The sequence below is a fragment of the Lonchura striata genome, chromosome Z, assembly GCF_046129695.1.
Source record: "Lonchura striata isolate bLonStr1 chromosome Z, bLonStr1.mat, whole genome shotgun sequence".
Taxonomy (NCBI): Eukaryota; Metazoa; Chordata; class Aves; order Passeriformes; family Estrildidae; genus Lonchura; species Lonchura striata.
In genome coordinates, this window is record NC_134642.1 from 10836939 (window position 1) to 10862122 (window position 25184).

Here is a 25184-nt window from a genome sequence, read left to right on the forward strand (position 1 = left end):
GTCCAACAAACACCTTTCTTTCAACAGCAGCCATTTGTTTTTCTGACAGATTGAATTAATTCTAGAACAGATCAAAAGCAAATCTCTTAATTTTAAAGTCTTGGCTATGACCTTGCATACCTTTCTGTGTGAATATTCATAAATCATTAAATAATCATTGGATTTTTTCTTGCAAAGATGACTAAATACTAATTTGGCTCCAAGATCCAAGTAAATTCTGTTTTATCAGCCATATCTAAAGACAACCAGCAGTATTTAAATCTTACTTCAAGCAGGCTGGAGACCAGGAAAGAGAAACAGAAATAAAACCAGCTTTTGTATGCAGTATATTTCTGATTGAAATTACTAGAAAATACTTACATAAGTAGTTAATTCTGTCATTTTAAGAACAGTAAAAACAATATTTAAACTTTTTATTATATTTTGACAATTTCAAAACTGTTAAAATCATTCAGGGTGTTATTACTTTGATTTTCACAGATAAATTTAAGCAATTTATGTAATTTAATTGAAAAGCAACTCAAGAATTTTTCAAACATGGATTTTGGATATCACATTGCTTGTACTTACTGCTTGTACTGTCATCTCTCAAGATCAAAAGAAGCCTTTTTTTTTTTTTTTTTTGAAAAAATACATCACATTTATTTTGGGTCTTCTTTGTGTCCCAGCTTTTGTTCTTCTTTAAGACTGTATTTATCCAAGTACTCATTATTTCAGGAGTTACAGGTGGAGGCAATTGATGGTTTATATATATATAGATAACTTAACATGAAAATGGGCAACTATTGGGATGGCTACTGCTTACCAAATGGGTAAAACATAAGGCTTTCAAAGGGTTTTTTCTTTTCATTGGTTGGTGGCTGAACAATTTTCCCCCCAGTATTTCTCCTGCTCTTACAACTGTCTTCCACTTCCCAGTGCCCAGCTTTCCCTTTGTGATGGGTAGGGCTCCTAACAATTCTGCATTACAAATAAATGCTATCAATAATAATGATAGATGCTGCACCACATATGTTTATGGAAATTCTCTGGGAATCTCTGTGTGGGAAAGGGTTTAGAGTATGGTTTGAAAGGGGGTGGGCGGGGAGGTTGTTTTTTTCATTATGTGATACTTGCTTTACAAATTAAATCAAGTATTCTTGTTCTAATTTAAGTCTCATTTTGGAAGACTGGCTCATAAATCAAGCTCTGTTAAGCAAAGGCATATTAATACATATATTTGCTGTGTGGTATTGGTTTAATTTTGATTCTACTTTAAAAATAATCCCTGATAAACTCAAAATATTGCTCTTTCTTGGCTAAACTTTTAAGTAAGACTATCAATTGCATGGTATTTCACTAAAGTGATCTGATTTTTTTTTTTTTAATTTACTGATATCTTATTTTCTGATTTAATAACATGCTTTAATATTATTGTGATACTTAAATTGCTTCAGATCCCATAAATGTAAAACCTTCAGTTCTAGTTTCAGGTTTGCTTCCATTTTATTTTGCCTCAAGACTCTAAATATGTCAGAATTTTAGGTAAAAACATGATTACTGAGTCAACATACTGTTTTTCCTCTTTAAAAAAATCACCATATGTCCAGGCACAGATGTATTATAATAATAGGAGATTGAGTATTAAATTAATTTGCCACAATAGCCCTACCATAATGAAATGGTAGGACTACCATAGGTCTTACCATAATGAATGTAAATATATATCTCAGTTTGCTCAGGCAAAAGCCTGAGAGTATCAGATGGGTTGCAGTGATAAATGGGGATGAGAACTCAAAGGGATTTTTATGCTTCTTAAAGCTGATGCCATATATGAAGTTTAGCAGCATTACTTCTCCTATGATTGTCTCTAGGCAGCAGTTGTGGTGGTGTTCAATTTTGCTATGGTTCTGCTGATTTTCCCTGCTATCCTGAGCATGGACCTTTATCGTCGGGAAGACAGGAGACTGGACATATTTTGCTGTTTTACAAGGTGAGAGTGAGCTCTGTCCTTTCTGTGGTCACCAGTCAGTGCACCCATTCCTTGCCAGGAGTGGGAGTTCTTCATTAAAATGGGGTCAGCATGTTATTGTTACCCTTTCATTGCTAGTGACTGGTTTACATTTGCTACCTTGCTTTTTACCTGCCTGAAGGGAAAAGCTGAAATACATCTGTCTCCCTCTCTTCCCCAACACTTTTTCCTTCATTCCTACAATATGTTCATTTTGACTGCTGGAGAACAACTTTCTGAAAGCAGCTGAAAGATCCACTATTTAGGACTATATTGAAGTATTTTTAAAAGGTTATGACTTACTGCAAGGTGTCCAGTGCCAGTACTAGCTAATCTTGGAAAGCTGTACATAACTCAGGATACTGAGAAGCCAGACTTACACTAAATCGTTATGTGTTAATTTTTATGCTTTTATGCCTTTAAACCTAAATAAATAAACAGTGGAATGACTTCCCCTTAGATGAATTTTTCATCTAAGGGGAAGCACCATAAGGAATACTCACTACCAATACAGGATAATGCTTGATAAATGTCTTTTGTGGCTGCAGTAGTAATACAGAAAGATAATACTGCCATTCTAAAGTGTGTACAAATATACTCTGAGCTGATACACAGCCAACTTGGAGCCTATTCTGGGCATTAGGATTCTGCTGTTGCCAGTGGAACCACTGCTTGGAAATGAAACATCTTTTCTACCTCAGTTTTTGCTTTTGACTGCAGTGAAGAGGATGAGCTACATTTCTACATGTGTACTCCTACTGTCATAACCAAGATGTGGAGAATCTGCATTGGGACATTTTAGCCTTTTACACACATCCAGGAGCTGATAGTTTGATATTTAATGTTAAAGGAAGAAAACATTTGTTTCTGAGGGAATGGTTAAAACAGGGAGTAGATCCCAAGCTATTTCTTATTCATAGTTTCAGAGAACAGCTGAATGTATTAGAGTATTGGAGCCCTGATTCTCAGGAATTCTGAGCACTCAGACCTTCCATTTATTCCCTCATCTAAAGCTGCACCAAATGTGCATCAGAATTCAGCCCCTTTGCATGTGAAGAAATGCAGTTAGTGAGAGCTTGTTTTGATTAGGTAGGCAACATTCTGAATTCCTCTTGTTTTTGTAGGATTTGTGCACTTGGTGAAAAATACCTGATACTGTTTATTATTGTCCATTTGTCATTTCTCATATACAGAAATAGGCTTGTCTCTAATAATTATATTTTTTTATATAAACTAGGTAACTGTTAGGGTCTTGCATAGATTAAAATAAAGGGAATACTTCAATTACTTTTGTGGTTTTGTCTCTTCATATGGCCCACCCTTCCTAGGAATGAATCCTTTCATTAATACTTTAATATTTTCCTGATTTATAAAATCAGTTGATATATGGCAAATCATTTCAACCTGCCTCCCAAAAGTCTAAGATCTTATGCTGAAGGCCGAAATATTATTTAACAGTTACTTCATTTGTTCTAAACACAAGAACTAACTATGTCATGCATTTCCCTCTTCATCTAAATATCTTAATTCTCAGCATGGGTGTGCATTTAGACTGTGTACAACTACCTGATGAGCATGTGTAATTAATGGAGTGATGTGTGTACATGTCAATGTCTTCAGACAGATGCTGTTTCCTTCTTCCTGGAGGACAAGAAATGTATTCTCAAGGGGCCTGCACTATGAACCATGTCTGAGAGATGTTTCCTAAATGCACAGAATGAAATTAACATCTAAGCCTTACATGTAATTGGTATCAACAGTCCAAAAGAAGCAGAAGCAATCTCAGATGAAAGCATGTTATCCTATCTAGCCTGATTGAAATAAGGATCTGTCTCAATGCAATCAGATGTTTTTTTCTTCTCTTACAGCCCGTGTGTCACTAGAGTGATTCAGGTTGAGCCTCAAGCATATGTGGAAAATGACAATACTTGCTACAGTCCTCCACCCCCCTACAGCAGCCACAGCTTTGCACACGAAACTCAGATTACAATGCAGTCCACGGTGCAGCTGCGCACAGAATATGATCCTCACACGCAGGTGTACTACACCACAGCAGAGCCCCGCTCAGAAATATCTGTGCAGCCAGTGACAGTGACACAAGATAACCTGAGCTGCCAGAGCCCAGAAAGCACAAGCTCGACGAGGGATTTACTTTCCCAATTCTCAGACTCCAGTATACATTGCCTTGAGCAACCCTGTACAAAGTGGACACTTTCATCTTTTGCAGAAAAGCATTATGCTCCATTCCTCTTAAAACCAAAAGCTAAGGTAATTGGGGAACTATCTACCTGGTTTTGAAAGTTAGACTTCTGCCTTGCTCAGTTATAAAACTATCTTGGCAGTGGTATTAAATATAAGGAATAAATACAGTTCTTGTGAAATATCAGTTTTTTAATAATTTCACAGCTGATTTCTTATTATAGAAGTTTTTCTTATTTTAGAAGTTTTATCTTGCAAGCGTTATAGAGACACACTTCAAATATACGTTATGAGTGAGGGTTCTGGTGACTTTTAGTAATATAAACTTGTGAACAGTGAAATTAAAGTCCCTTTTAAACTTTACTATGAAAGAATTTCTCATTCATGATGCAGAGCCCCTTCAAGGAAGAACAAATGACCTTAGTCTTGTAGTATGTGTATGCATGAAAAAAACACCAGAAAAATAAAAACTTGAAAGTACTGATGGATGTTTATTTTGAATTTGGCTTTGTAGTATGACATTATGAGTTGTTAGCTCCTTTTGAAGTCTAAAACCAAATATGTCTCTCTTTTCTGTTGCAGATTGTGGTTATTTTTCTTTTTCTGGGTTTACTTGGGCTCAGCCTTTATGGAACTACCCGAGTGAGAGATGGGCTAGATCTCACAGACATTGTACCACGGGAAACACGGGAATATGACTTTATTGCTGCACAGTTCAAGTACTTTTCATTCTACAACATGTATATTGTGACACAGAAAGCCGACTATCCAAATGTCCAGCACTTACTTTATGAACTTCACAGAAGTTTCAGTAACGTGGCATATGTTTTGTTGGAAGAGGATAGGCAGCTCCCCAAAATGTGGTTGCACTACTTTCGAGACTGGCTGCAAGGTAAGAGAGCGTTACAGAAACTTTTCCAAATCCGTCAGCAAGAGCAGCTGTTCACAGCGGTATTGCTGTAGTACAGACACAGAGTTAAAGGCTCTGATAATAGGGAGAATGCCTAGGTGCTGTTCTGAACCCACATGTGGGCTCACTTTTTGTCTCTTATTTTCTTTGTGTTTAAGTTTGCGCCCCAGTTGGATGGTTTTGAAGCTTTAAGGGATCATATCTGTTCCATTAGTGTCTAAGCAGCTGATGAGGCATTATGCATTATGGCCAAATATGGCCCTGTGTCTTGGGTAAATAAATATTTGGTGAGTGTTTTTGGAGCAGTGAATGAAAAATCCCTGTTCGGTGATGTATTCTGACACAGACCTAACTCTCAGCTTTTGAGTGATCTTGTTGGCTTCAACTGGGACTGCTGGCATGAAGAAAATTCAGTGTGGGTTATGTGTTTTATTGGGAGAATTTCTAGGAAACTTTTGCCAAAAAAAAAAAAAAATTGTGCTGACCTGGTGAGACTGTAAATTTTAAACTTAATTGTGTACAGATGATCACTGCAGCCACTGATTCTTAGAGAACATAAGTAACTGTCAGTATCTGATTTATTTTATTCCTTCTGAAAATATGTTAAACAATATTGGGAAGGCAGATTCATGTAAGTGACAAATCTACACAAAATGAGGTTTCCCATGTGTTTAATGCATTGCTAAATAATGCAAAGCAGTATTTCAGCTGTTAGCTTTGGGGGTTTTTAATGGTTTTTAAATAAATACATTGGATCCATTCATTGCAGTCTACTTACTGGAAGCTTTATTTAAAATATTTTGCTCACATAAGCATATTGAGCTCTAAGGGATGGCATTACTGGCAGGAAGAAAATCCAACTTAGCTAGATGTTTGCTGGATTGGAACCTTACTATACTTGCTAGAATTCTAAGCAATCATCCTTCTATACGCTTTTCCAAATTCTCTTAAGCCTCTGCTGTTTACTTTGTTACATTTGTGGTTATTTTTTTTCTGTTCCAAAACAGTAGGAAAAAGTGTGTCTAGTGTCCCCTCCTTTCTCTTTTTCCCCCTCTCCCATGAGGGAGATGGAAACCTGAGACTGTGCTCAGGAAGCTTTATTAGTACTCAACCTCAGCACAGTCTGCCAGCGATAAAGTCAGGAGGAGGTGCCCTTGGATCTGCTCCCTTGCAGGCTGCTCAAAGTGAAATGCTGGAGGCTGGCCCACTTGGTGTTACTCCCAGGAGTGTTCCCATTCCCCCTGCCCTCTGTCAGGTGCACCACATACTTTCCCAAACCTCTTTCACTTTGGGTGCCTTGCTGTCCTCTTTGCAATCCTTTGTGTCTCTCTTGTGCTAAGAGAGCCAAGGGCCTGCATGTCCCCATGACTGTGCTCATGTGTGTTCTTTCCAGACATGCTCTTCTCATGACAGTGTTCCCACTCTGTACTTAGCACATAGTTACATTTCCCCTCTAGTCCACATTAGCCAGCCTATCCTTATTATTATTATTATTATTATTATTATTATTATTATTATTATTATTATTATTCTCTGCTTTTCTTCCACTAGAGGAGCTGTGTGTATTCCTGGTGCCCGGGGCATGCTGACAGGCTGCCTGGAGCTAAAATGTTATTGCTACAGTCAGGGTGACTCCAGGAAGCACTTAGTGACTTGTTGTGGTCCATGTGACATGCCAGCCCTGTGACAGGCCGTGGATCAGCCTTTTGATCACACACAGCTTTAGAATTAATCATTATGATTATTAATTTGCATTTAGGTCTGTATCCTTACCTTTCCTCCCCACCTTTTCTGAAGGTGCTTTGTAAAGTTGCAGGGCTCTTTGCACAGAGTGTGATACTGCGTTCAGGAGGCTGTAAAGGAGGATATTGAGATGTATCAACAGAAAGATATTATGTTTTCAAGTGATATTGATGTTACAGGGGGAGCTAGACTGTTGTACTAAAAGCTGCCATGCTTTTCATAGTTGGGGAATTATCTACAGGTGCAGACTAACAGGCAGAATAACACCTGATTGTTACCAGCTATGGCTGAAGCCAGAGGAGTCAAGGGAAGGAAAGATGAAGGCAGTATTTACTAACAAGGTACAGGCTAGATTTAGGGAGAATCCTCTGTGAGGTAGAACAGTTCTACTGGAATAGTTTTATGTACTGAAAGACTGGATAATCAAAGCAGGAACAGCTTTGACCTGCATGGTTAATTCTTGCCAACTTGACTGTGAATCCAGTGCCAGAGGTTAATGGCTCAAGATGGCCTTCTGACACAGTCATATTTGTCCAGCAGAATGAAGGATGCAACCTTTTTTACCAAGAAGGCATCCTTGGTTTAGCTGTACATTCTTCTTCATCTAGTAGTGGAGTTTGCCTTCTGCCTCATGCAGTTCTCTTTTCAGAGATCCCTTTTATTTTGCTTTCTAGTATTATTAATGTTACCATATTTTCTGTTACCGAAAATGCAGCAGAAGAAAAGTTCACACTAATCATTCATTTAAACTGTAAATGTTAACATTGCTTTTGTTAGTGACCAAATGTAAATGAGGTAGCTTGGATTCCCTGATGGCTTCTAATTAGGCTTGTTTTTGCAAAGGGAAATATTATCTGGTGTTTCAAGATGGCAACTGCTCACATGAGCCAGTAGGATTCCCTCCTCACCCCCATTCCTATATAATATTCAGTATTGTCACTTTCTTCTGAAGCACTAAGCAAAAGTGACTGCTTATGTGAAAAAATCCCATATATAAAGTTTTAAAAATTCCCTTAATTTCTATAACTTTTCTGCAGAAAGATGTCAAGATACTTTTATCTTTCTGACCAGAAACATATAATTTATCCCATTTATGATAGATTAAATGTCTATTAAAATAATTGTCATTAACATAAAAGCAGCAAAGTCTACTACAAATTTCAAAGTGTAATGGCCAATTTTACTTCTTGCAAGTTTAAAATTCTTCAGAAATTAAGTACAACTGCCAATGGTTTCTTAATATTCTTTCTGTACTTTCAGTTTCAGCAAGGTGAGTTATAAAATGACCTGAAAGATAGTGTTTGAGCTGGCTGAAGAATAAAAGTGTAAAAAGGAGCAGGTGTGGAGGATGACCAAACTAGTGAGAACAGGGGAGCAGGGGGATGTGGTGGAGACATAAGAGAGTAGAGTTTTCACCCACTGCAGTAATGTTTCCAAGTATATGCCCTTTTTTGCAACTTCAAACTGGTAATGTCACATGCCAATGGATTTATTTATTATTGTGTCTGTGGAGACCCTTGACAGGGGTGGGATGTTTATGTGAAAGCTCTGCCCTGACATGCTGTCTATCATAGCAATTTGTGTGCTCCTTCTGTGGAAGGAAGACACTTCTACTAGAAGTTAGACTGTTCTTAGGTCATCTCCTTCTTTTCCATGTGCTTTTCTTGACAGCATCATCTTTACTTTCCAAAGTCGTTGTGGTTTTTTCCGCTGATATGATAGGCCAAATACTCTCACCTGGCCACTTTGTGAGAAACTGATGTGGAGCTGGACTTGGCACAGAAGGGATGGATTGGTGTCTTTGTATACTCTTACCAATGTTTCCCCTCTTGCAGTGCCAGCAAACAGTGCTTTTTTGAAAGGGAGCCTCAAAGTCCTTTGGTGATGTCAGAAAGCCTGATGGCAAATTGTCCTCCTCCTGGGCAGTGCTAGAGGACTGCATGCAGACATCTGGCAGGCTTCTTTCATTGTTTGGTTCTCAGCCCGTTGGCTTCACCTGATTTGACATGGTTTAGTGAGACAGCATGGGAGGCAGTTTTCTAAGGAAGAGAGGAAGGGTTTGTCAATGGGAATGGGTACTCTGCCCCGGAGACGAGTCAGCCAGGTGCATTTTCTCTTCCAGTGCTCTTATCTCAGCATAGCTGTAGCTAACCTATCCAGCCTGCAGCGATGGTTTTCATTACAGCTCCTCGGCCCAGCTGTGAGGTGGGTCGACCATTTCCTCCACCGCCACTCCCCCGGCCTTTTTCTTCCCTTCCCTGGACATGCGGTTTGTCATCTGCTTGCACAGAGCCTCCTTGTACTGGGCTGTGGCTTCCTGTACTAAATCTGATCCAAATTTCTTCTGTGAGGTATTCCCTCCTCCTTGAAGGGTGGCAAGGAGGAAAATAACAGTTGAGAGTGAATAGGTGTTGGCTGTGATCTTTACATGTGCTGGCAGCAGATCCCATGACTTGTATTAGCTGCACAAGTTGAACAGATGGAACAAATTGACAAAATCGTGTTCACTCACGCTGTGCTTGAGGAGCAGCTGAGTCGCTGTTTGAAGTTGAAAGTTTGAGTGTGTTTTTCTCCCTGCTCGTAGTGGAATTTCTGGTTATAGTGTAGAAGCTATTGCCCCAGTGCTCTGCAGTAGCTCAAAACAGTAATGAGAGCGGTGTGTGTCCTCCTCTGTGGCTCAGTGCACTCAGCCAGGGTTTTAGTGAGGCAGAGGCGAGTAAGGAGAATGTTTCCCTTCTAGGTAACAGACTTATGCCTCCTCTGGTTGTAAAATGGTGAAGCTGGATGAGGGCTGAGCTCAGCCCTTTTCTGTTCTAGACAAGATTAACTCTTTCTCATACAAGTGGAATGCTTGGGGGAAGATCTTCAATTTCCCTTGAGGGGAAGCCATTTTTGCCAGTTCACAAGCTCAGCTTTGCAGGTCTGGACAGCCTGGGGACTCCTGGGGCTTCCCCCTTGCATTTTCTTGCTTCCTCTGCCTTTCTTTGGGCAAAATACTAGACATGCAGCTGACACTTCCCACACATTGACAGTGCAGAGCCCCAGATTTAGGAGGCACCAGGTTGATAATTTTCATCCTGATTCAGAGCTGAAAAAGCATCATTATTCTTTCTCTTTCTCAAAATTGTTTATAATAGTGATTATTCACCTGCTTGCCTCTCTTAACTCCTCAGGACTTCAGGATGCATTTGACAGCGACTGGGAAACTGGGAAGATCACTTACAACAGCTACAAAAATGGTTCTGATGATGCTGTTTTGGCTTACAAACTCTTGGTACAAACAGGCAACCATGCAAAGCCCATTGACATCAGCCAGGTAGTGTATCAGAGTCCATGCTGGTTTACATAACAATACACAAGTCATCAGGAGTGGGGGGAGGTCTACGGAGGCTGTAGTATCTTTTCTCCAGCTCAAGGAGCTGATTGTCTTAATTAAGCCTTTCTTGTATGGCTTTGCTGATGTTGCTGAAGCCACTCCTCAGATGCAGTACGGCCTATGTTGCAAAGTGTTCAAATCAACATGAGAAATACCAGTCCTTCATTGTTACTAGGTGGTATGCGTTGTGTGCTCCCATGCCAGATACACTTGGTTTCCATGGAAATTGTTGTGAAAAATACTTCTCTGCATCCATAGGTGTATGGAATTTAGTCCAATGCCAGACATTTGCAATTATTTGTTTTTTCCCTACTGATTTGTTCAAAGAAGAACATTTTTTAAAATATATTGATGAATTAGAGAGGAAGGAGACTGAAATGATTACATGCAGTATCATATTCTTGTACCACCATCACTAAATACATCTAAAGTGCTGTGGAAGTACAAATGGCAGTTGTTAAAGCTGAGTAAATAAAATATGCCTGAGGTTACCACAGTATATGACTGCATTTGCTGTAGCCATTTGTAAGTGGAAATACATTAGGAATGACTCCTTACGCTAAAATTAGATTCCAAATGCTGAAGAAGAAATTCTTCAATAACATACCTTCTCTTCTCTAGGAGTCATCATCAACTCACTGTGCTTTCAGGCAGAAAAATAGTGTTTTTAATGAGCTTCTTGGCAGTTCTGCTTACTGTCTTTCTTTTTTCTTCCTGGCATTAAAGGTGACAGATTTACAGAGTACATTGTTCAAAGTTACTGTAGTGTGTGAAACACACTGCTGTATAGCAACATGCAACATGCTGTCAGGTCTGAATGAAGCTTCAGCAATGAATTAGGCAAAGAAAGGGAGTTGAAGAGAAAACCTTCAGTGAGATTTTGTTTAGCAGAGTGTACCAGGTACGCTGTGGAACAAATGCAATTGGACTGGAGCTGCTGATATAATTTCCTGTGCCTGGGAGGGAGAAAAGTGTGGTGCACCCACAGGGGTTGGTTGAGCACTGTACTGTGCAGTTCCAGAGACAGCTTGAAGACATACAGTTGTTGCATATCCTGTGGACTAATTGAATCCAGATCCTTCAAATCCAACTTTTTTTTTTTTTTTTTTTTAACTGCTGTCACTGTTGTTTTTCATTTCATTAAAAAGACCTGGAACTGGAGCTCAGCCAGAATTTTAAATAAACAAAACAAAAAGCCCCAGTAATACTTTCACCCATGGAGTCCTCTGTAAGAGCTCTAGCTGTGCAGGATTTGGCTAACAGAACCCTGGAAGTACACCACTGCTGTTTACCCCACAGATGCATTTGCCCACAGTGACCCAAATAACATGGGGCAGTCGTCTGCTTTTTTGACGTTGGGCATTTTCTGAATACATAGGTCATAGGAGGCAAGTGTTAGCAAAATTTATACAGATGTTGTTTTATTTTTATAGCTCTCCTCCATTTACTGGGTGGCATTTCCTTCAGTGTTAACAACAGAGGTTAACTGCACACAGACATGTATAGGGACTCTTGCCAGGTTTTCTTTCCGTGTGTTTAAATATGTTTCTTCAACTTGGTTGTTTTTCGTTCTTGGCTGCAGTCTTTCAGAATTTGGATTTAATTGGTTCAGTGTATTCTGGAACCATCTGCTGATTTTCTGGTTATTGTAAATATTATATGAGTACTAATACATAAATAACCACTGTCCCTGCATTTTCTTAGATTTTGTTTGTGTTGTCCAACAATAGTTTACTGATCTTCAAGTGAAGATTCATGTTCTCTTGCTTTTACCCTCCTATATGTGCTGCATCTCCAGGCCATTTGTTGAAAGCATTATGGCAGGAGCTCTGAAAGCAAAACTTACTCTGAAAGGCTTCTAATCTTTTCCCATTTTGCAGTTGACTAAACAGCGTCTGGTGGATGCGGATGGAATCATTAACCCAAATGCTTTCTACATCTACCTGACAGCCTGGGTTAGCAATGACCCTGTGGCGTACGCCGCCTCGCAAGCCAACATCCGCCCGCACCGCCCGGAGTGGGTCCATGACAAAGCAGACTACATGCCAGAAACACGGCTGAGGAGTAAGTAGCGTTTCATCCCAACATCTTGCAGTTTACACGAGTGCCCCCACTCCTTCCTTCAAGCACCAGTAACCCCTGATGCTGCACAGGATGCTGTAGTCATAGGAGATCCAAGCACTGCTGCAGAGTGTTGTCATGTTGGATAATGAGTTACAGAACAGTCTAAGGCTCTAAAAATTTATAGTAAGCATTGATTTTTAAAGTGTTACCTGATAGTTCTGTCTGTGTCAGAAACCTGGACATTTCATGAAATTCCTGCCTAAGTTACTCTGAAATTTCATTACTGAAATTCTGTCATGGTTTTTCTCAATTCTTAATATCTAGGAAGTTTTTACCAAGGTGACTCATACACTCATACACTGATATCGTACAAGAGCTAGAGGGACTAGGGGAGAAGTCCCACTTCACACCATTCACTGTTTTCCTGGCACCAATACCAAAAGCAGGCTTTGATTCAGCTTTCAGCTGAGGATTGCTAGTTGGACACCAGTAGGGAAGGAGAGAGGGCATATAGGGGACAACCGGTGCACTTGTAAATGAGGTTGGATAACCATGTTTCAGTGTATCCAAACCCCAGAGCTTTGTGGCAGTCAGCCAAGTTTTGTCTTAATGAAAATTTATAGTTGAGATTGTAATAGGGCAAATCATATTAAGCAAGTCAACTGAATGAAGCTGCAGGGTTTGGAACACACAATGGCAGTAACCGAAAGCTTGTTGAAGAAGCCTTTTCTTTTCTAGTCATAGAGAAGACCTTGCATTACACTCAAAAAGCAGTATGGAGAGTGTTGGTTTGTCAAATTATTAAAGGATAAAAGGTTATGTATTTCCTCAGTAAGCCATTACTTCTATATCATGGGGATTTTTCCTCCACTAATTTCCATCTGAATGTGTATTTCTGCATCTGAATTTCCAGATATTCGATAGAAATCTTTAAAAAACAGCCAACCTGCTCAAGTCCATTTTTTCTGTAGTTTTGTGTCAGTGGATCTCAGTTAATCTCAGGGAAATGACCTTTGATTTTGAAGAAACTGCATAAAAGAGGAGCAGTTGGATAAAATTTTTAAATTATGCGATTGTCTACTCTTATGTTGCAGTTAGGAATTTTTGACCAGGTATTCAGTAAAAAGCACTATAACACTGATCAGGATTAAATACATGGACTGAAAGATAACTGTTAAATTATATATAACTGTCAGGGAACCTGGTGAAGGCTGTGTTCATCCCATTTACACTGCATGATAAAATAGAGGAATCTCATGTAGACTTTCCAGTTTTTCTTTATTGGAGAGTTTTAAAACTATAATTAATTCCAAACAAGTAAACTTAAATTGGCCATCTTTTATTCATTTTGCTGTGAAGAATAAAATATTTTGCTAACTCTGGTCTCTGTATATCACCTTCTTCCCAAAAGTGCATTTTAACACTGCTATCTTTTTCCTAGTTCCAGCAGCCGAGCCCATAGAATATGCTCAGTTTCCTTTCTACCTCAATGGATTGCGTGAAACTTCTGACTTTGTGGAGGCTATCGAGAAAGTGAGAGCTATCTGTAATAACTACACCAGCCTGGGGATCTCCAGCTACCCTAATGGTTACCCATTTCTCTTCTGGGAGCAGTACATTGGACTTCGTCACTGGCTCCTCTTATCCATTAGCGTGGTTTTAGCTTGCACGTTTCTGGTGTGTGCCCTCTTTCTCCTAAACCCTTGGACAGCTGGGATCATTGTAAGTTTATTATAAGGGTCTTTGTTGAAGTCAAATTCCTTTCAGCATAGCTCTTGCTGTAGTCGGGAAGGTTTTGTTTATGTCTGGGCCTCTGGTGGAGTATGTATATTGCATCATTCATTATATATTTATTCAACTTGAGGGGGTAGGGTTCATGCTGAAGGTACAAACCTTAATAACCTTAATCTTCTGCCACCTTTTTTGCAGGTTTAAAGGTTTCTTAGAATGTTATATAAACTTTTACCCTTCTTCAAATGCACACTAACATAAGAAATAAAGACACAGAGGAAAATTAAGAGCTTTATTAAAACAATTTCTAATTCTGTATTCCTTCTCTTCTTTTGTCACACATAATTATTTTTCAAGGCAGTTGCTTATGACTAGCTTTTCTGTAAATTTTCCCAGCCATTTCTGAATGCAATATTTCTGGAAAAAACTGAAATGCTTATGTTGTAGGGTACAGACTGGAAAGCCTGTAACTGAGTGAGGAGAAAGAGCATAAAATTGTAAACTGCAGAGAATACTCCCCCATGCTTTCTGCAAGGCACCAAAAGCTTCTCAGTAAACATTCAAGTTAAATTGAATGATAACGTCCCTATGTTTAAATTCCATAAACTATTGTATGGTTTATAAAACACGAGAAGAAGAAAAGCATAAAGCAGTTACTAGTTTTTTAATGTATGTTTATATGACAGGTATGTTAAAAGGTAAATGTTTAGTCTAGAATATTTTTCATAGCACCTTATCAAGCAATTTTATGTTATTATGCTTGATTCATTAGCTTATAAAATCATTTATTGTAGTGCATACTTCTCCTTTGGAAAAGGAGTTTCTTTTCTGAGTCCACCATTGTTTTTATAAGTGTGCCTATTTTTTTTAACCTTGGTTTTAGCTACTTTTAAAGTTGATTCTCCAGATTTCCTTTCCTTCCTTTTCCTCAGTTTTTTTTTTTTACAAGGTAGATGAAAGAAAAATAAAAGCTTCCTCTTATATTTAACTGTTCACTTTGTCCATGTCAATCCCCCTCAGATACCTTAAAAGCTCAGAGTCCCTCTGTAACCTGAGACTCATCAGCTGATTATGGCATTCACTTTCTTCTGTGCTTTGACATCCTCACTTATATGTGCAGTTGTACAAAAGAGAGTTCAAATACAAGTAGTTCAAAGATACTTTTTCTGGAAGGATTGCCTGAAAGATGGGTGAAAAAGAAAAATGTACCTTTTGGGAGTATCCTTGATAAGGAGGAATAAATGGTTTTTCAGCTCACTGATGTAACAAATACAAAGCCTGTGCTTCATGTGTTAACTGGTTCTTGGGGCGTAATTTAGACTGGCTACTCAGCACTTGTTGCCATTGAGAAAAATGTAAGAGCAGATTGTCTTTGGGAATACAGAATGGCTTTGAGGAATATGTCCTATGGTAACCATGTTATTTTGAAATGTCTTTCTCCTCAGTATCTGGAGTATAAGAAGATACTAACAGATGTTTCAAATCATCTAGGTGGTGGTGCTGGCTCTGATGACTGTGGAGCTGTTTGGCATGATGGGTCTAATTGGAATAAAGCTGAGTGCAGTGCCTGTGGTTATCCTGATTGCTTCTGTTGGCATTGGTGTGGAATTCACTGTTCATGTTGCTTTGGTACGTAAAATCAAGAAACATTTTAAAAACATCTTAAAATAAAATGGTGGCAATGTTCAGATCACAAATCCTTACAGTTTCTTGTCAGTGACATGATTCTCAGAAGGAAAATGGTCACAGTTTTGTGTACCTTTCTGTTTGTCTCAATGGAACAGAGTTGACCTTGATGAGGTGGTTCCTAACTATTGAGTCAGTCTCCCAGGAGACAAGAGAGAATACATTAACTGTGATACCTGTTTGTCTGATTAATGTAATTATATAGAGAAAACAGTGATCTTAAATCACCTTGCTTCATTCCAGACTCTCATTATCCTTGTCTGAAGCCTCAGTGTTGCTGCACTAGTGATACACAGCTTTTTGTTTCCTCTTGCATGTAGATTCTCTATCTCTCAAAAGAGGAAATTTCCTCAAAGGAGTTTTTCAAAATCAGATATTGTGGCATTTGGTATTTCTGCACTTCTTGAATGTGAATGTGTTTGACTTAGTGTTCCATTTGTAAAATCTTCATGTTCTTTTCAGAAGCCATTGGCACAAACTTGCAGTCTGTAGGATAATATTTTTCTACTGTTTATCTAGTTGTTTAGATGATGTACAGAGTTAGAGCACAAAAAGTCACCCTAAATACAAAAAATAATTTTGAGAAAAACCAAAGTGGAAGTAGGGTAAGGTTAAAGAGGAGCAACTGGATCCCTCAGGTGATCCAGTTAGATCCAGTCTACAGATAGACTTTTGGAGGCAAATAAATTTGCTAGGACTTGGAATCATTTGGCAAGTGTTAGTGTAGATAAGGAAGAAAGAAATGACAGCTTCCTAGTATTGAAGACTTAAACCAGGAAAAATTGAATAAAAAAAGGACAAAACAGTTGTTTCTAGATGGGAAGAAGCTGATTTAATTTACAGAACTTTATAGGTCACCTGTGCCTGAAGGTAAAATGCCAAACAAACTGAAAATGGTGGTTTTCTCACATAGACACTGGAGATAAAAACTGTGGAACATATAAATAGCCAAATCAGTGTTGTATAAACAAAAAAGATAGTGCTGGAACTTTTAATGCTGAATTTAATTGAGTTTAAGAGTGATTCACAATCCTGTTGTGGGTCAGTTTTCTGCTATTGCTTGTGAATTGTGACCCTAGTTTTTTCCTAGTTCTAGAGAAGAGAGACTTAAATTCCAGGACTGTGAGGAAGATAGCTGCTTCAGCACACATCTTAATAGCCAGCAGGGAATTAACTAAAGAGAGCCCTTAAAAATCACAGTAAGAAGATCAGTCAGGTTCTTGTTTTCTTAAACCATTAAGCCATACACAGAGTTGACAAATTTGTAATGAATTTATGGCACTAGCATTTGCATGTTCTTGATAAAGCTTATTCATACAGAGCTGCAGGGATGAAGACAGTTCACTGGTGATATTGTTGCTCAGACAGTACCATGTTCAGCACTATTCTTTGCATAATTTTTCATGTATAGAACTACTAGCTTCGAAGTATTAAAAGTTTCAAAAAAATTTTTGAGTGAAATGAAAATATTAAAAAAGTCACAGAAGCCATGGACCCATGAGAATGAGAGGAGCAGCCCTGCAATTTTCACACCTGAAGTGCTTTCATGGATTCTTTTCAGGTGGAAATAGGCAAATCCAGAGACAAAAGGCTACTGTTGCAAGTAGGCATTGTTTCCAGAATTATTATGGTCTGACTCTGTTATCAGTGCTTACTCTGGTTGTGTGACTTCAGCAGCTGCTACGTGGTACATCTGCAGGGTCAAGCCTTCTCTCAAGGGTTAGGCAGCTCCAGAGATAACTTCCGTAAACTGTAGTTTAGCTAATTAACTGATGGAATTCTGTGTATGCTAGGAGAGAGGCTGTTTGGAAGGTTGTATATATCTGCCTAAGGAAATGGACTTTTTTGTTTTACAGGCGTTTTTAACTGCCATAGGAGACAGGAACCATAGGGCTGTCCTTGCATTGGAACACATGTTCGCACCAGTGCTGGATGGGGCTGTGTCCACTCTTCTTGGGGTGTTAATGCTTGCAGGATCAGAGTTTGATTTCATTGTCAGGTAAAGGATTTTTGTGTTTTGAATTTCTTTCAAAAATAAAAATAAGTGTGCTTTTAATTTTTATTCACTTCAGTGAATCTGTCATTTTATTACTATGCATGCTGTGTTAAGTATGCTTACATCATGGCCCTGCTTTCCCTCTGTTTTATTAACTCCTTGTTACTTGCTAGACATGGTAGTGTTTCCATTGCTGACATTAAAATCTGTTCCAGGAAAATCTGACACTTAGCACGAAGGAACACAAAAATGTCGCTCTTTAGAAAGTTTGCTGATTCTGGGTTTGAATTAGTTCAAAGCATCTTGTATTGTCCAGTATTAGCTGCAGCTGACCTTTAGCCTCGAGGTCCTCCAGACTTCTTGTATGCATAAAAATTTGTATGCAAAAGACATGTGAACCTACAAATATTCAACTGTTCTGCAAGTGACTCTCTCAGGGCCTTCCCCGTCTATCCTTATGTAGGTTTTACATAATGAGGAAAAGGGGTGGGGGGATGTGGCGGGGAGGAGGCGCTTTTTGGGAGCTGGGGAGCCATAAATATGAACACAGAACTTCATACTAAAATTTTGTACAGCAAAGCCTAAAGGCCCTTCTGTTTAGAACTACAAGCAGGCTGTTTCTTGTGAATATAATTAAGAATGTGTGTTTGTCAAGTATAGAGGAAAGCAAGTCTTTTCTTGAGGGGAATTTGAGAAGTGCAATGAAACAGATCCTCTTCTATTCCAAACAACCTGTGGAGCTCTGCAAAATGGCTAATCTTAGAAGTAACACAGGCTCTTTGTGGTAAACTATAGCACACACACAAAAAAATAATCCAAGCCCTAAAATGGAACTGAGGTAGAACTGGGCCAAATAAAAATGCTCTGAAAGATGGCTTAACTACTTAGGTAGACATAAGCTGGATAGATGACTAGACTTAACTGACATCCATTTGACAACAAGAACAACAAATGTCAGGGGCAGGAACCGAGAGAATGACTGCTAAATCTCATCAGGCTTTTTGTTTATGTATGAAAGAGATTTGAAGAAAGCAGGCAGTTTGCAGTTAGATCTCATGAAACCTGCATAAAGATTATTATTACACAGGTATTCCATGTCAGATCACTATTTTTTTAGTTTATTGAATTGGTATCAAAGAAATAGAATTATTCTTTTAGGACCTGGTTTTGTAAGGGTTGGAACATTTTGACCTACAGATTACTGTAGATTTAACCTAAATTTACAGAGGTATATTTTTGGTGTGCTACTTTCCTACTTAACAGATGAGATTTTGGCACACATTTTTGTGTCATAGCAAATGGAAGATTGTAGCAGCCCTTCACACCAAATTTGGATTGGATGTGCTCTCAGTTTACAAAATGAGCCTTTCAACTTTTCAACTTATGTTATTTTACTTTTTTTGGCCATCAGTTTCTGTTTTTATAGCACAATCTCACTTCAGTTTGCTGTGTTTAAAAAATATAATAAAATAAACTATGGGGAGCCTGAGCATTGTTAGAGTGGGCGAAGAAGATCCTAAACTTCCGGAAAGCGACAGATTAGTCCAGCAATGTGGAAGATTAAGTAAATTAACAGACACTGTATACACCAACTGGTCAAAGCTATAATCCTCCTGTTTATTCTAACGTTAGATGGATGAGATGCAAATGTTTTAAATGTCTGTTGTTGATCTGTGTCCCAGTTTAAAGTTCTGGTGGTTTATGTTAGTAGAGTAGATTGGCTTGCTGATTTTTGTTAATGCAGATCAGAAATTCCCAAATGTTTACAATAGCAGGATATTTATAGTTTTACAGGAGTCTGATATATTTGATCAGATGTGGAAACAAGGAGGCAGTAAAGTTTGTTGCCAGCTAGACAATGTAATCAGCAGACCCATTAGTAGCAAACTTGCCCCTCTGTTCTTCTCCTTTGCCTTCTCCTCCAGGAATTTACCAAGACTGAGTCCTTGAAATCATTACTTACAACGCAGCCTTAAGTTTAGTCTGAGCCCCAGCTGTGCCGAATACCAACTAGCAAGACTTTCCTTTTACTGACAGGTTTACCTTGGTATTCATGAAGGATCCCAGACCTTAGCCCTCAGTGGTGGGAAAGGACAACTACTTGTGCACTTTTCTCTTCTTCCATAGTATTTCAGCCTTTATGTTTGAATTGGCTGACGCAAAACAAGAGTATTCAGAGATGCTAAATTGTTCAACAAAAGATTAGCCTGCAATGCAGCTCTGCCATTGTGGAGCGCTCTTACTCAGTACAATGCTGAAGCTTACTATAGAATGGGCATTTTCTTTGCAGAAAGCGGGTTCCTGTGTTGTAAAAGAGTTGCAATTCAAGCTTTTTGGTGAAACTGGAACTCACAGAATTCTAGGCGTTAAGTTTGATTAATGAACGGCAAGGAAAACCCTTACCTGATATACTGTAGATTTAATTAGACATTGTGCTATAAGTTGCAGAAGCATTTCACAGTGGATTAGCTGCTGGGAGAAGAGGGCTTCTTTTCCTTCTACACAAAATTGTTTAAATTCTACACCCTTCACTTCATTTGTTTGCTTCTGCTGGGTTTTCACTAATGGGGGCCCCTTTTCATTGTATTTGTGCTTTCAATCCATTCAGCCATTCCCTGCACATTCCATATTTTTGTGTTTGTGTAACACATTCATAAATAACATTACATGCTTCTAGATTCTGGGAAACTAACAAATTTAATTTTTTTCTTTCCTTTCTCAACTAACACTTTGTGGAATGTAGCTTCTCTAATTCAAAAGGTAAAAATACCTATATCTTATATGGAAAGTTATATAATTGTTTCCTTTGATGTTAATAATATGTTAAATTAGTATCTGTATTATTTTAACATATGTGGGAGTAATTTGTAATCCCTTGCTTCTAACAGTGGTTATTCTCTCCCCCAAACCATTTAAACTGTACTTCAGGTATTTCTTTGCTGTTTTGGCAATCCTAACCATTCTGGGAGTTCTCAATGGATTGGTGCTGCTTCCTGTTCTTCTCTCATTCTTTGGACCATACCCTGAGGTCAGTAGAATTAATGGTGAACAGAAAAATAATACTATGTTTGCACTGCTGTCCCACTCAATCACCCCCCCCAGTTTTAGAAAGTTTTTTTTTTATTTTCTTGGATTAAGTTTCTTCCTCTCAAGCTTTTTTATAAATTTTTATTGAAAGTATTGTTCCTTACATAGTTGATACTACTCTTTTTTAAAGCTTTTCTTTAATAAGTCTTCTTTTAGGGGTCACAATAAGCAAACCTGATAGTGTTATTTATACTACTATCATAATGTGATATGCAAACAACTTTGTAAAAGAAGGATTTCTCTCAATATTTTGCAAAAGATAGTTTGCTTTATACACATACCTTCTACTTTCCTACCTCACTGGCTCTGTTGCATTCCTTGAAGTGTTTAACTGAGCAGACCACCAGGAAGGGCTGTGTGGACCAACACACACAGTGGTGGTCGGCAGACCACACCTTGGTAACCATGATTGGTCTGCCAGAAGGTCCCCACTGCCCAGTCACCTCTCCCTGCACCATCCTCCTGCCTCATGGAGCATTTCTGATGTGGGGCAGACTTCACTTAGATATTGATGACTTTACAGTACAAAGTCCAAGTCCAAACTCACAGATACCAACTTTATGTTTGGTTGTAGATCATTTATTACCTACTCTGTAGTTAATACAATTATTGTGTTACATGGGGTTATGTTTATCACATATCAATAGAATCCATGTGCTATGTTTCACATGTATATATATAAGTGTGTGCACAAGAATAAAACACAAGGTATGTATACAGCGCTGGTATATTTCAGAAGTGTTTGGGTTCTTTCAATATTAGTAGAACAGTCTTGACAACAATGTGTAATCTCTTAATTCCTAACAGTGTGCATGACCTGTCTCATACTCAAACAATGTGTATATGTATGTTTTTACCATATATATTGCTGTGATGTGTGTATCCATCTCTCCTTACAAATAGACATGGAATAACACTGTCCCAGCACACTAAGGTGATTTTATGAAATCACTGCTAATGCTTGCTGAAAGGGGAGGAAAGGCCACATATTATTTTTATTTTTATATTTCCAAGTGCCCGCATGTACACATATTCATGCTCTTCCAGAGATAATGATACTCAGAAGAAACTGTGTAGTCTTGTTTACATACATATCTGCAGATGGAGGTCATGTCTTTTATACTTCCATTAATTTTTTCAGTTCAGTATCTATGTTCAGAAAACACAGATACTGCTAAGCTTGTTGTGGCATGGCAGGGTGTATTTGGCAGAATATTGTTTGTGTCAAGCACTAGTGATTGAAAGGGTAAAGCTAGCTGAATGTAACTGAAAGTGTTGCTGCCATCAGGTTTCTCCAGCCAACGGACAGGACAGATTGCCCACACCATCTCCTGAGCCACCCCCTGGTACTGTGAGGTTTGCACTGCCACCTGGCCACACAAATAATGCATCAGATTCCTCTGATTCTGAGTACAGCTCTCAAACCACGGTGTCTGGCATCAGTGAAGAGCTGCATCAGTACGAGGCCACACGAGGTCCTGGGGCGCCAGTCCATCAAGTAATAGTGGAAGCAACAGAGAATCCTCTCTTTGCAAGATCCGGTGTAAGTAGCTTTCATATGGACTAGAAGGAGGGTGAGAAGTTTTTTGGTGTGTTTTGGTTTTTTTGGGTTTTTTTAAAACTATTTATTTTTGTGGAAAACTCCTTCTGACTGGTTGTGCTTTGTCACTTTGTGCCAAAACCTGTTAGCAGGGAGTGAAGGTTTTCCTCATTCTCTCCTTCAGAACTGAGTTGGGGGTAAAGTGGTGTTACAAAAGCCTTTGGCATGGGTAATTGCTATTACATCCTATTGGCACCAGCCACAAGAGAGAGCTCTCAGTCTGTTTGATGACTGTTTTCAGAAAGAGGAGGAGAGATTACAAGATCCCAACCTCTTTCACACAGCTCCTTGTGGATTGCTATCATATACCTCTCTGTGACAGCATGTTTTGGGGAGAAAGATTAGAGCCAAAAGAAAGCAGTTGAAGTGTTGTACCAAATCTTGGGCCTTGTTGCATCTTGCTACTGGATTGGCATAATTGCAATTTCAAAGGAAAGTGAAAAAGCTGTGTCTCCTACCCCTGCTGATGTTGCATGCTGAGCTGCAATGCGGATCTGGTTTTGTTCAGCAGAGGCCTAGAAATAGGTACAAGCACAGCCACATTTGAAGTTGGTCACGGTTTATTGACTGATGTAGCTGCTGTGCTTCACGCTCTTTATGGAAATCAGAAAACAGATTCCTACAGTCTATACAAACTACCCTACTAACATCCTGTGTATGTTCCCTGCATGGAATAGCCTTTTCCAAATGCCTGCAATTCTGCTTGTTGAGTTAAGACCAAGTGCTTGTCACCCATCCCTTTGAAGAGATAGACCGGCGTGTAGGAAGCTTACAATAATGTTTTCAGCTGTCATCCTGTGTTTTTCTGAAGATGTGCTTTCCAGGTTTTAATAACTTCAGACAAAAACCATGGAAAAATCAATTATCAGATTCCACAACATCCCCTTTGTAGAGTCAGAGCATTATTATAATTATTCCCAGCATAAAATATGAGCAGGCGTAGTGTTTGCTTGGTTTGCTTTGTCAGAGGCGTAACCGTGCGTGTCTCTCTCAGGTGGCTCAGCCGGAAGCGAGGCATCAGCCGAGCCCTGGGCTGCAGCTGAATCCAGAGCTCGGCGCGCAGCAGCCGTGGCAGCAGGGCAGGCAGCCCAAAAGGGAAGCGAGGGAAGGGCCACGGCCGCCTCCGTACCGCCCTCGCAGGGACGCTTTTGAGATTTCTACTGAAGGGCACTCGGGGCCCAGCAGCAGCAGGGATCGCTTGGGCCACAAGGCGCATTCCCACAGCGCTCGGAGCCCGGCGTTCGGAGCCGCGGGCGCCGCCGGAGCAGCCTACTGCCAGCCCATCACCACTGTGACTGCCTCGGCCTCCGTCACCGTGGCTGTGCACCCTGCCCTGCACAGCCACAGCGCCCGGGGAGCGAGCTTTCCATCCTATGAGGGACACCACGAAGCCGGCCACGCGCCATTTGAGGACCCCCACGTGCCTTTTAATGTGCAGTGTGAAAGAAGAAATTCTAAAGTGGAAGTTATAGAATTGCAAGATGTTGAATGTGAGGAAAGGGTACCTGGCAACAGCTCACAATAAGGTAGGTCCGTTCTGTGTAACTGCAAGGTTCAGCCTGTGTCAGGCAGTGGTGTGATCAAAAGAAAGAGGAAAAATAATGTTTCTCAGAGGCAACTTTTCACAGAGAGCAGTACTTACAGGTCACACTGATCACCTTAAATTTGCCAACTGTGAATATAGTACATTTTGCACTGGACATGAGGTTGGCTAACATAGTGCACTCCAACACTGGGAAGTCATAGTGCATTCAGACATTTACTGCTTTGAAGCACTTTGCAAGATGGTTAAGTACATCATACAATCCCTCTTTACCAGATGAGGAAAATAAAGCAGAGATGTTGTACAACATCTTCAGAGCTGTGCAGCTGCATTTACCATTGCCTAAGTCCTGTCTTCTGATCCCTGAATAAGGCATGCTCTAACACATTATATAAAATGACATTGCCTAGGAGAGTGTAAAATTGCTAGCTACTTCAGGAGTTGTCATCTCCTGAATCAAATAGTTCATGAAAGAATTTAGGAGAGTGTAAAATTGCTAGCTACTTCAGGAGTTATCATCTCCTGAATAAAATAGGTCATGAAAGAATTTAAAGTCCATAATAAGGACTGAATCCCTCTGGAAGATGAGCCAAGTGAGAAGTGGGAAGTCCTACCATGCCTAGTGCACTGCTGCTCAGCTGAGTGTCCCCTGCTCTTTGGAGAGGCCTTCAGAGACCTCCCTAGTGACCTCATACACTGGAGGTGTCTGAGCTGACCTCTGCCTTTCCAGGGACAGCTGCAGTGACAATTGCAAGTTTGCATAGGACAGAGCTGCCCAGATTTTACACTGAAAACTTCTTGGGGCTCTTACATGAAAAACTATTTCTCACTATTTTTACAATGTTCTTCTCTTGCAGGGGAAAAATAAGGTGTAAGAATAGTTACTTATCTGAAGATTACTGGTTTTTCTCTTTGCTTGTATGAGCTTTTCAGTGACAAACCAGTCTGAGCAGAGCAAGTGATTTTATTTTGATTCTAGAATATTTTGCACGTATGTATGCACACACACAGAATTTGGATGGAAATTTTTATCATAATTCAAGATGAAACCACATTCTGAATTATGAAATGTCTCTCCAAACATCCCAAAGCCTAAATAGATGTGATGCCTTTAGCCTTGAAGTCTAGAAATATGACAAATAATAGTATTCACAGAATAAGGAAATACTTGAGTTTAGATTTTTCAAACTGAAGTGTACAGTAGTGAGAGACTCTTAAATAAACTCAGTATGCAATGTAGGATATTTCTCCTTCAACTG

At 39.4% G+C, this 25184-nt stretch overlaps 1 protein-coding gene across 4 annotated transcripts in view; it reads left to right on the forward strand.

Moving 5' to 3' along the window:
- PTCH1 (patched 1) overlaps nt 1–25184 on the forward strand; it is a 66332-nt gene that overhangs the window by 37693 nt on the left and 3455 nt on the right. The window contains exons 13-23 of one of the 4 annotated variants that reach the window (XR_013341598.1): nt 1854–1972; nt 3859–4258; nt 4772–5081; nt 10016–10158; nt 12099–12282; nt 13724–14004; nt 15505–15642; nt 17556–17698; nt 20439–20455; nt 20624–20723; nt 22071–22182. Coding sequence is in view for 3 of the 4 variants with exons in the window: in XM_021531149.3 (XP_021386824.2) it covers nt 1854–1972; nt 3859–4258; nt 4772–5081; nt 10016–10158; nt 12099–12282; nt 13724–14004; nt 15505–15642; nt 17556–17698; nt 20624–20723; nt 22071–22325; nt 23377–23907 (2604 nt within the window). In the remaining variant the exon portion in view is untranslated. Of the gene's footprint in view, nt 1–1853; nt 1973–3858; nt 4259–4771; nt 5082–10015; nt 10159–12098; nt 12283–13723; nt 14005–15504; nt 15643–17555; nt 17699–20438; nt 20516–20623; nt 20762–22070; nt 22326–23376; nt 23909–25184 lie in introns of those variants that run through there. The other 3 variants (XM_021531149.3, XM_077790145.1, XM_077790144.1) reach the window with 3 other exon arrangements.